Source organism: Canis aureus, chromosome 2 (genome assembly GCF_053574225.1).
Source record: "Canis aureus isolate CA01 chromosome 2, VMU_Caureus_v.1.0, whole genome shotgun sequence".
NCBI lineage: Eukaryota > Metazoa > Chordata > Mammalia > Carnivora > Canidae > Canis > Canis aureus.
Window position 1 is genome coordinate 52,645,173 of NC_135612.1, and position 11,678 is coordinate 52,656,850.

Here is an 11,678-nt window from a genome sequence, read left to right on the forward strand (position 1 = left end):
CCTTAACTGTCAAATAGAAATAATAGTACATATTTCATGGGGTTCTTGTACAGATTATATATGCATATTGCCTGGCACACAGCAGTGCTCACAAAATAAATGTGAACTGTTTATTATTATTTTTAAAGGTTTTATTTATTTATTCACGAGAGACACAGAGAGAGGCAGAGACACAGGCAGAGGGAGAAGCAGGCTCTGTGCAGGGAGCCCGACAGGGGGATGGATCCCAGGACTCTGGGCAGATGCTCAAACACTGAGCCACCCAGGTGCCCCCACAATCTCTTTAGTGCCCTTCATGTGTATTATTTCACGGAATCCCCACGACACAGAGGAGGGAAGGGCTCTCCATTCCCGTTCCGCAAATGTGGGTGTGTCTCCTGCAAGTCATTCTGCCTTTGGTGGCACGCAGCTCGTAGGAGGCCGCATCCTGGCCCAGGGAGCGCCGTGCAAAAGGGGTTGGGACCCGGGAAACAGGAGGCCACGCTCCGCTCCGGTTGCTTTAAAATTTTCCGCGGGTCCCGCCAGCTCCCCGCACAAGCCACGCCCCTTCAGGAGTCCCCGCCCCCTGCGGGCCTGCGCCTATCCGCCGCGAGCCAGGCTCCCGGCCAATCAGCAGCGGCGCTGGGCGGGCGCTGCCGCGCGGCGGGCCAATGGGCGGGCAGCGGAGCGGGGCTTGCCCGGGCATGTGGGAGCTGCGGGCTGCAGGACACCACGTGCGGCCCGGAGGACGCGCGCGGCGCTTCAGGTGCTCCGGGGCGCGGCTGGGGACGGCGGGCCCGGGCTCGGGCTCGGGCCACGGCTCGGGCTACGGCTCGCGCTACGGCTCGGGCTCGGGGGCGGCCGGGGCGGCCGGGGCGGGGGGTCTGCTGGCGCGGCGCGCCCCCGGCCCTAGGGTCCCGCGCGCGGTGCCCGCTCCCGGCCTGCGCTCGGGGACGCCGGGGCCCGGCCGAGCGGCTCTCGGGGCCCTGCGACGTGCAGGTCCTGCCCCGGGCGCCTCCCGTGCTCGGGGGCCTGGGGCCTGCGGGGCGGCGCCGGGCGCAGGGGCGCCGGGCACGGGGCTCGGCCTGGCGGGCTCGGCCCTGCGGCCGGCGAGGGACCACCCGAGCCCTCCGTGGCCGAGGCCGGGCCTCCCCGGGGCGCTCTTCGGGGGCCGGGGGGTCGGCGGGGCTCCCGGGCTCTCCTCGCCCTGCCGAGAACTTCGAGCGGCCCCGGGCGTGTGTGTGGCGGGGGGCGGGGATAACCTCCGCGAGCCCGGGTTTTCCAAATCCGGGCAATTACTCGGCCAGGGCTCGGGGGTGGGGTCGCGCGCTCATCAAAATACGAAGGTCGGCTTCTCAGGCCCCGTGGCCCTAAATGGCAGTTGGGATGGCGGGGTGTAGGGGGGCAGGCCTGGCACTCGACGTTTGACACGGACGTTCTAACTGCTTTGGGGGAAGCCCCAAACCTAGATCCACGCTCGATTTTCATCCACCTCCCATTTTGTGGTCAGGGGGGCGGTGACTTGGTCCCAGGACATCTAGGTTTTAGGGCCAGGGCACCCGGAAGGCAGCCTACAGCCGCCTACTGCCTTCCCCATCTGCCCGCAGGTCGGTAGCTTTTGGGGCCTTGGCTCGGGGGGGGCTCCTGCTGGAGTCCTTGCCTTGGGCCACAAACCCCATCACCTGTCACCGCAAGCAAGACCTGCTGGCTGCTGATCCCCAAAGAGGTGGTTCTGGGCTGGGAGGAGATTTGAGTGTGTCCTTACTGAAACAGCTGTGTGATTTGAGCCAAACTTCTCTCCAGTGTTGCTGAACACCCCTCACCCCCACCCCTATGCTGGCCCAGGATGGGCAAGCCGTGTCCTAGATAATTAATTGTTGGTTCTGACATGTCAGCAAGGTCAGGGCATGTAGAAGAGGACTTGCTTTCATCTCTTGAAACACAAGGCCACTATTTCTCAGGGAACTTGATTTCTGGATTCCTGGGAATCTTGAAGGCAGGGTCAGGGAGGCCACCCACCCTGCGCTCCCAGGCTCAGCCCCTGACCTGGGAGAAGGGAAGGGAAAGGGCCCAGTTCTCCCCATTGCCGAGCTGAGGCAAACTGAGCTTCTATGCTTGTCGGTTCTAATCTGTGACTCGTCAAGGTGAGGACGTTGATTATAGTTAGGTGCGCTTTTAAAAGGGAGAAGGCTTCTTGGGGAGTGGATGAGCAAGCCAGAGGGAGGATGAGTCAGGATGGGTCACGGAGCCTCGCCCTGGCCCAGGCATCACCAAGTGGCTCTCCTCCCACGATTCTTAATCTCTGTCCCTGTTCGGATTCTTCTCCAGAGCTCTGCCTATAAGGCAGTAGGGATTTCTTTCTCCATCAATCCCTGGATTCCGCCCAAACTTTCACCACCGTCCAGAAACAGCGGTCTCTCACTGTTCCCTCCATCGGGCTCCTCACCCCCTACCTCCTGGTCAGTTGGTCCACCAGCCCTCTTTGCCCTCTCACAGTGGAGGACCTTTGCCTTCTGGACTTTCAGTGTGTATTTCCTCTGAATGCCTTTCCCGTTCTGTGCTCCTAGCAGACCTTCCTGAAACCTTTCAACATGTCCCTCCACTGGCAGGTGTCACTAACCTGGCATTTGTCTGTCCAGTACTCGGACAGATGAGTCCTTAGTTCATTCACTACCCCCCATCCTGAGCACACCCTGGGAAGAGGCTGGCTGCCTCCTTGCCAGATGAGGAGTTCCCTGAATTCTGTCTGGTTCACCTCCAGCCCTGCTGCTCCCACAGTCTGGCAGGCCCGGCCTCAGCTCCCTTCACACACTTCTGAAGAGGACTTGCTGTATGCCGGGTCCTGGGCTGGCTGTTGGGGAAGAGGCAAAGACACAGGGCTCTGACCCGGCCTTTGGAGCACTTTGGGGTAGACGCTCTGTAACTGTTGCCTTAAAGTGTAGTAAATGCTTCTCTGGTTGTGCTGTCAGGTCTGCAGGGGTGAATTTCTCTGTTCCCCAGCTAGATTGTAAATGCCTGGGCTCAGGAAGTCAGTGACTTACCTTGGGACTTGGGATTCCCTCAGTTGATCAGTAGCGGCCATTCTGGGGGTAGCAGCTTAGGGGCCTGAGGGTAGGGCCACCAAGGTGTGTGGTAGCCTTCCCAGGGTGGGGACAGAAGGTTAAGTGGTGAAAAGGTGAGAGGGACAGTTCCTCCAGCTGGGACCTGACCTACCTTGTGTTTTATGCCCTCGTGGCATCAGGCTGCTTGGGGAGGGGGGCTCCTCTTCCGACCCTGGCTTCCTTCCTCTTTCAGGCCTTTGCCCCTAACATGGCCACCAGTTCAACTCCTTGTCACCTGGAGGGTTACTGTTTCTTCTTCACAGAGATTTAATTTCTTCCAGCCAGCCTTCCAGAATCATCATCGGGCCAGCTCTGCTTCCCTAGCAATTCTAACCCAGCCCTGCGCACGCCTTGTGCTCTGTTTCTGTCTCTGCAGTGAGACTAATTATTTTCGAGGCCAGGATCTGCCTATGTTACTCTCTGCTCAGCAACTGGCACAGCTGGGACCCAAGGGAGCCTTAGGGTGGAACAACCCTTAGGGATAGAGGGTTGTTCCAGCAGGGCTCCCTGGAGGATGTAGAAAGGTTAGGAGGTATGTAAGTGGGAAGACAGGTAAGGGGAAAGCCTGTGGGTTGGGAGGGCAGTGAGTCCTGGCCGAGGCAGCTTTGGCCTGGGAAGAGCTGGTGACCAGTCAGGAGGAGAGCTTTAACTGCTCTGGGGAGAAGGGAGCAGGTAGTTACTGAGCCCCTACTGTATACAATGGATGCAGAGTGAGCACACGTGTATTGTGTCCTCCCATCTTCATTAGGACAGGTTGTAGTAGGGCCATTTCTCAAGCAAGGAACCTGAAGCTCAGCTCAGGTAACTTCTAAACAGCTGAGTTAAACCCTGCTCTGCCTTCTTGAAAGTCCTGGTTTTCTGGCCTGTTAAAAATGTACCAGGTGACTTAGCAAGTGAGTGAAGCTGTCCAAGCATGGTCCCTCGCTCTTGGGCACCTGCTGGCCTTGTTGCATGGGATTTGCAAACCCACATGAACTTCAGAAATCCCCAGTGTCCAGTAATGGAGGGACCTGCGGACCCTGCCTTTTCTGTTTCCCTTTTTGTGTGTTGAGCCAGCTTACGAGCATACCCCTGCCTTTAGTCTCTGGTGACTTAGCAAAATGCCTAGCTATCAAAAACTGTTTTAGATGCTGTTGTGATTAGTGAGGTAGAAAGTCATTTAATGAATTACCTTATTTTGGTTGACAGATACCGAAAATACAACTATGGTGAGCCTCTTGTGAATTTTTTTTCTCTAGTTTCTGCTGAGGATGAGGGCCTGTGCTTTCACAAAGGATTCTTTTGGTTTTTGGTTTTTGGTTTTTTTAAAACTGGGATTAGATTGTGTGGCCAGCTCAGTTGGAAGAGTATGCGACTCTTGGTCTTGGGGTCATGAGTTTGAGCCTCACATTGGGTGTAGAGATAACTTAAATTTAAAAAAATTAAAAATGAGATTTGCGTGTGTATGTGTGTATGCATACACACGGTGTTTCTGTAACTTTTCTTTTCCCATATCTATACCTCTCTAAAGCTTGTTGATGCTCCTGAAGGTGTGCTCTGGCTTGAAGGTTGAGACCCTGGATGCTGGGTTCGCATCAACTCTTGTCTTTCTCACCTGTGAGATGAGAACGATCATACTTGTTCAGGTTGTTGGGAGTATTTAGTGATTCTATGTAAAGTACTTGGGATAGTGATTCACAGGGGAGCTTGACTCAGTGCAGTGATTATTTGAAAGGTCCTGGGCTCAGTCTGGGAGCCTGAGACAAAGTACAGGGCTCGTGGGCAGTGGGCAGTGGAGCCCTGCAGGCGGGGGCAGGGCTGGCCCTGCACACTTCTCACCCAGCCTCTCTGCCCTGTGTTGTCTCTGCAGAGCGCCGCCCCGCTGGCAGATCACCCCACCAGGTCACGCCTGCCCCGAGGTGTGAGCTGATTGGGATGGTACCCCGGGAAGGCCCAGAGTCTGCCCAGTGCCCGTGCCCTTCCCTGGCTAGCCTGAATGCCAAGGATGTGCTTCGGAGAAAACACAAGCGGAAGAGTCGACAGCACCAGCGATTCATGGCCCGGAAAGCCCTTCTGCAGGAGCAGGGGCTGCTGAGCATGCCCCCCAAGCTGGGACCCTCCCCGCTGCCCATGCCATCAGAGGCACTGCCGGGCACTGAAGCCACCAGCAGTGGGATGCAGCGTCTGAGGAATGAACCTGGAGGTGCCTCGTGGAGCAGAAAGCCTACCCCCCGGGAATCCGCAGGGCCCCGGCCCAGCAAATGTGTGGCCATCGACTGTGAGATGGTGGGCACGGGACCCCGAGGGCGGGTGAGTGAGCTGGCCCGCTGCTCTGTAGTGAGTTACCATGGCGATGTCCTCTATGACAAGTACATTCGGCCTGAGATGCCCATCGTGGACTACCGCACTCGCTGGAGTGGTGTCACTCGGCAGCACATGCGCAAGGCCATCCCCTTCCAGGTGGCCCAGAAAGAGGTGAGGACATAGGTGAGGACATGTGTGGATGGGGGATGGCCAGGGAAGGGCAGCCCTGGGTTTGAGTCACCACTCAGCTGCTGGAAACAAGTTTGGGAAAGTTACTTAACCTCTGTGTAACGTGTGGCTTCCTTCTCCATAAACAAGGGTGCATAAAATCTGGACCCACCTCCATGGGAGGGTTGCTGGGTAGTCTTTGGGATAATGTTTGTGGAAAGACCGCCACTTGGAAGATGTGAAAGGCTCACAAGTTACATTTTCTTTTCGGTTGTAAAAGTATGATGTATCTATTTAGAATTTGCAAGGCCCACAGTCCTGTCATCTTCAGGCATCAGCGTTTCCATATTTTTTTAGTTATCCGGAGCTTTGAAAAAGATCAATTAGTGATTGGGATCGCACTAATGTGCTAGGAGTTCCCAAACGTATTTGACCATAGGAAGCACCTAAAGCACTGTTAAATCTTGAATCTTTGTCCCCAGATCCTTCCATGGAGATTCTCATGGGCTTGGGGATGGCTTTGAAAAATCATCATGCTTTGCAAACGTGCACATGACCTCCCTGGGGCCTGAGAAGGATGGAAGGCAGGGAAGAGAGGCATGCACTATGCACGTGGTGAGCGCTGAGCCAGAGACCAAAGGTTTCAGAGGTGGGAAGCGGAGTCCTGTATGGCCCCTTGTCCAGGGGCAGGATCCTGAGGAGACAGGCCATGTTGGCTAATGCTAACAAAAGCTGCTGTTAATGGGCTTATCTCTAGTGCCAGGCACAGTTCTGTGGACGTCATCCAGTGGGTCTTTATCCGTCGCCTCCTATGTACTGAGCTTTCATCGAGCATCACTAGTCAAGTCAAACACCGTCCCTGCTGTTTACACTGAGCTAACATGGGGGCAGGTGGATAGACTGTGCCAGACCTAGAGGTGTCCTTAGAAAACGTGATGAATCCACTCCACCACCATGGGAGAGAACAGCCCGGGTCCTGATGTGGCTGGGCCAGTCATGTGGGAGGCCTCCTGGCATGGAAGCCGAGGCGCCCCGAGAGGACTTGGCACAAGGTTGAGTGGGGTGGGGGAGTGCAGGGAAGTCTTCCAGTCTGAGCAGAGAGCCTGTGCCAGTAGAACAGAGTTGCTTGTATTGATCAACTAGACGACTTCTTCCAGGAGCTACTTCTTAAAATGCTCAGTCCCACCCCGGGGAGACAGCACTCTTACTTGTTCGAGAGCCTAAGTGTGCCCCGGGTCATAGTGAGTCGAAGGCCCAGGACTCAGACATGAGGCTGCGTGGCTGACCATGGAGCTCGTGGGTGCCCTCTTCACACTGCCCCCCCCCTTTGGAGGGATCTGTGTGCCAGTGGCCAGGGTGGCAGCACATGTCTCGTGCCAGCTTGACAGCAGGGTCTTCCTCCCTCCTTCACTCATAGATCCTCAAGCTCCTGAAGGGCAAGGTGGTGGTGGGGCATGCGCTCCACAATGACTTCCAGGCCCTCAAGTACGTGCACCCTCGGAGCCAGACCCGGGATACCACTTACGTGCCCAACCTCCTCCACCAGCCTGGCCTCCACACCCGCACCCGGGTGTCTCTTAAGGACCTGGCCCTGCAGCTGCTCCACAAGAAGATCCAGGTGCGTGGGACGGGAGAAGGGGCCATGGGGTGTGCCTTCGGGCTTCCAGTCATTCCACCTTCCCCAGTCCCCGGGACCAGGGCGCTAAGTATGATGTCCCACACGTAGAGGCAGCCCTGGGTGTTTTCTCCACCATCCCTATTGTGAAAGCCAACCACGTTCTTGCAGGCTGGGCTCTTGCAGACCTGTCCTCCACCCGGTCCCTGGCTCTGTCCCTGCCCTTCATGGAGAATCCACAAGGCGGAGCCTTTCCCAGGGGCAGCCAGTAACTCTCGCTCCCACTGTCCTTCTCATTATTCCGTCCGCTCTTCAAGCCTCTGAAGTCAGTTATACCACGGGTTATGTTTGAGTTGGGGACGCAGGGTCAGAGAGGATAGGTGGGGTACGGGATGTCTGAGATTGCTGTGCTCTCCTGAGCAGCACCCATGCCCTGCCCCTGTCCCGAGCCATACACAGCTGTTCCGAGAGTTCTGGGCCTGCACCAGATCCAGAATGGCGGGCAGTGATGAGGGCTCTTGTCCGCAGGCTGGCCAGCACGGGCACTCATCAGTGGAAGATGCCACGACAGCCATGGAGCTCTATCGGCTGGTGGAGGTGCAGTGGGAGCAGCAGCAGGCCAGCAGCCTGCCGCCCCGCCCGGAGGACCGAGAGCCTGACAGCAGCACGGACATGGAGCAGTACATGGAGGACCAGTACTGGCCAGAGGACCTGGCCCAGGGCACCCGCGGAGAAACGGAGGCACAGGACAGAAGGGAGTGAGGCAGGAGAGCCCTGGGCAATTCATCCTGGGCAGGGCAGGGTGCAGCTAGCCTGTTGCCAGGGTCCGGGGAGTTGGGACCATCTATCCTTTTGGCTCCCTCTGCCCAGGGCTCTTGTGGGCACTTCCCCCCCATGGTTTGCTAATGGCACTTTATAGGCACTGTGAAAATGTCAGGTGGGTGAGCTATGGGGACCGAGCCAGAGGAGGGAGTGTGCCAGCAGACCATCCTAGCTGTCACTGCCCCCCCCCCCCGCTGTGCTGTCTCAGAGGGTGAGGTCTCCTCGTGGGGTGTTAGCTCAGCTCAGTGACCTGGGGTAAGGCCCTTTTCTCTTACTGCCCTCTGCATCTTCCTCCGCGGGCATTGTTAGGTTCACAGTGAACATGTCCTGAATCTATAGAGTGAAAGCCCCTCTAAGGGACATTCCTGCCTTTCTCAGATTTGCAGCTCTGGCCGTAGCCGTAGTAGGAACTCAGTGCTAGGCTGTGATGGGATAGCAGAGCCCGCAGGCCCAAGGGGAGCTGGCACCAGGCATCACCAGGCACTCTTCTGAGAGTGGGGAAAGCAGCTCTGTGTTGATGTTGGGTGGAGACTGTGGCATATTAATTTTGACCTAACTCGGGCATTCCTCATGCCCACAGTGCTGGGCTCTCTTAAGTACAAGCCTGAGAAACAAGACAGCAGTTTGAATTCTGGGACCTCTGTGCAGAGCTACCACCAAGGGACCTTTATTTATTAAGAGTAAAGCCAGGGCAGCCCGGGTGGCCCAGCGATTTAGTGCCGCCTTCAGACCGGGGTGTGATCCTGGAGACCTGGGGTCAAGTCCTGCTCGGGCTCCCGGCATGGAGCCTGCTTCTCCCTCTGCCTGTGTCTCTGCCTCTCTCTCTCTCTCTCTCTGTGCCTGTCATGAATAATTTAATTTTAAAAATCTTAAAAAAAAAAAAAGTAAGGCTGCCAGTGTGCAGGGGGCAGAGTGCATGTCCATGGGGCTAGGGCCAGGGAGTGTGTCCACTCCCGGGCTGGTGTCCCCTCAGGCTCTTTGATCCATAGTCATCACGGTTATTGGGATCTGTTGGGATCTCCTATGCCACCCCTCTTTCATTGATTCACAAGGGCCCATTTGGGGTATTGAGGTTAGCCAAGACCTCAGGTCCACACGGACTTGTGAGCCCCATCCTTGCTTGCCACTTAATAGCTTTGCGACCTTGAGCAAGTATGTGACCTTACTCTTGAGCCTGTTTCCTCCTCTGTAAAATGAGGATGATGCTACAGCCCACCTCCCTGGGTTGTCATGGGGATCAGGTACCAGTTCCTGGCACGCAGCAAGCTGAGGTCATTGTGACCTGCTCTGTTTTCTTTAAGGCTGGTCGCGGCCTCTTCTGAATAACACCTGAGCCAGCCTTCTGGGATGGAGTGGCTCTGTCTGCAACAGGGCTGTCCTTGCTTGGCTGTTCCAACAGGGGCAGTCTAAGGACCCAGCATGGAGGTGTGACCTGTGTCTGCTCAGCATCCCTCTGCATGCGGGAAATAACAATGGTTTTTATGTCAGCCTGACCCAAGCAACAGGGCCAGGAACTCAGACACTACTGAAACCACACTACTTCCAGCTTGTCTGTCAGCTCCCTCCCAGGCTGCAGAGCAGGGACCTGGCTGAGGCATTGACCTCTGCTGGCCTGGTTCCAGGGCTTTGTTCTGGAGTCCTTAAACATCTGTCTGTAGCTGGTGCCAAACTGCCAGCCAGGCTGTAGTAGTTTCGATTCTTTGGGCTGTGAGTTGAAAAAGATGGAGTTATTACCGGTAGGGAAATGTACTGGGTTTAAAATCAGCTTTGTTATAAAACCATTTGTTCTGGAATAAAACTCAGATGGGATGCCTAGATGGCTCAGTGGTTGAGTGCCTGCCTTCCCCCCACCCAGGGTGAGATCCTGGAGTTCCAGGATTGAGTCCCATATCAGGCTCTGGGAATGGAGCCTGCTTCTCCCTCTTCTCTGCCTCTCTCTCTCTCTGTCTCTCATGAATAAATAAATAAGTAATTTTTAAAAATAAAAAAATAAGACTCAATTAGAAAAGCGAGTGAAGTGGTCTTTTCTGAATTCTCAGGCTGGAGTGGGAGGGTGGCTTGGTGGAGGGATTGAGGGGTGCTGGGGCACTGAGTCTTGCTGGGTGCTTTGGCCTTTGAGGTGGGGGCTTTCAAGATAATGCTTTGGGATGTGACAACATTCTAGAGCTACAGAATTTATGTAGTTTATTTTTAAAAATTTTATAACTGCCCTATTGCAGAGCACAAAGTTTGTTTCTCCTGAAGCTGTTACTTTTCAAGAAGATGTTTAGTTCTAATTGTGATAAAACACACGTAACATACAGGTTTCCCATCTTAACCCTTTCTAAGGGTACAGCTCAGTGATGGTAAGTATATTTCCATTGTACAGCCAATCTGTATGACAGAGCTTTTTCATCTTGCAAAACTAAAACTGCTCATTAAACACACTCCCCACACCCTCCTCCCTCCAGCCCCTGGCCACCACCATTCTACTTTCTGCTTCTATGAATTTGACTACCCCATGTAAGTAGAATCAAATAGTATTTGTCTTTGTGATGAGCTTATTTTGCTTAACATATGGTCCTCAAAGTTCATTCATGTTTAATATGTTAGAATTTCCTTCCCTTTTAAAACTGAATAATCATTTGGATGTATAGACCATATTTTGTTGGTCTGGTCAGTCCTCAACACTTGGGTTACTTCCCCCGCTTGTTTGAGAATAACACTGAAGGTAGGTGTGCGGTACCTTTGGAACTCCGCTTTTGGTTACCTTGGGTGTATACCCAGAAGTAAGATTGTTGGATCATACGGTGGTTCTGTTTGAAGTTTTTGAGGAACTTCCATACTGTGTTCCACAGTGGCTGCACCAATTTGCAGTCCCACCAACAGCCATGAGCTTACCCATTTCTCCACATTGTCACCCACACTTGTTATTTTGGGGTTTTTTTGTGTGCTTTTTTTTTTTTCAGGGGAGGGTCAGTATCCTAGTGGGTGTAGATACCTACGTCATTTTGGTTTTAATTTGCATTTCTCTAATGATTAGAGATTTTGAACATCTTTTTGCACGTTTATTGATATATAGTTCATTTTTCACTTTTTTTCTTTTTAAAAAGCAATTCCATTGTGATTTTACATGAACCACATGAAATTGCTGACATTTGACTGAAACACTTCTACCTCTCACAGAATTGAGAAATTCACGTCTGTGCATTTTTGAGCACATGCACAGCTGAGACATGGTTGAATAGGAATTCAAAGGTCAAGGTGCTGGTAGGGATCGGTGCCTGACTCAGTTATGAATCACCCACTTGGCCTGTGCTTGGTGCCACAAGGTGGCAGCCTCTGTACCTTGTATAGTCACAGGTGGGCCAACTGAAAGAGGGTGTGTCTTGTAAGGGCTGAGAGGTTTGCCCTGAGTGACTGACTTTCCTGCTGTCACCTGACCTGAGATTTGCAGGCTTGGTCTGGCCAATGGATGACACCAGGTAAACTGGAGAAGCATCCCCTCTGGGACCTCCTCCCCCTGGCTGGGGTCAGGGATTCCTCTCCTAGGCTTTCACAAGTGTCTGTATCTAACCTCAGAGCTCACAGTACCTGGGAAAAAAAATTCAACATGACCCAGGCATGGAAACTTCCAGGTTCTTGGAAACTGCATGGGCGTTGAAGTTTGCTTTTTTTTTTTTTTTTTTTTTTTTTTTTGGACAACTGGAAATCACAGTGCAAGAGATTAG

The 11,678-nt window shown here is 54.2% G+C and overlaps 1 protein-coding gene across 3 annotated transcripts; it reads left to right on the forward strand.

Moving 5' to 3' along the window:
- The first annotated feature begins 657 nt into the window (after positions 1-657).
- Positions 658-8,636, forward strand: AEN (apoptosis enhancing nuclease). 3 transcript variants are annotated; one of them, XM_077871840.1, is made up of 4 exons: positions 658-745; positions 4,930-5,534; positions 6,949-7,149; positions 7,675-8,636. In XM_077871840.1, the coding sequence occupies exons 2-4, from the start codon at positions 4,995-4,997 to the stop codon at positions 7,906-7,908; spliced, it is 975 nt and encodes a 324-aa protein (XP_077727966.1). In that variant the 5' UTR covers positions 658-745; positions 4,930-4,994; the 3' UTR covers positions 7,909-8,636. The 3 variants fall into 3 exon arrangements, with proteins under 3 accessions (XP_077727966.1, XP_077727971.1, XP_077727978.1); XM_077871845.1 differs by lacking the exon at positions 658-745 and adding an exon at positions 1,308-1,586; XM_077871852.1 differs by lacking the exon at positions 658-745 and adding an exon at positions 1,683-1,705.
- Positions 8,637-11,678: the final 3,042 nt, after the last annotated feature.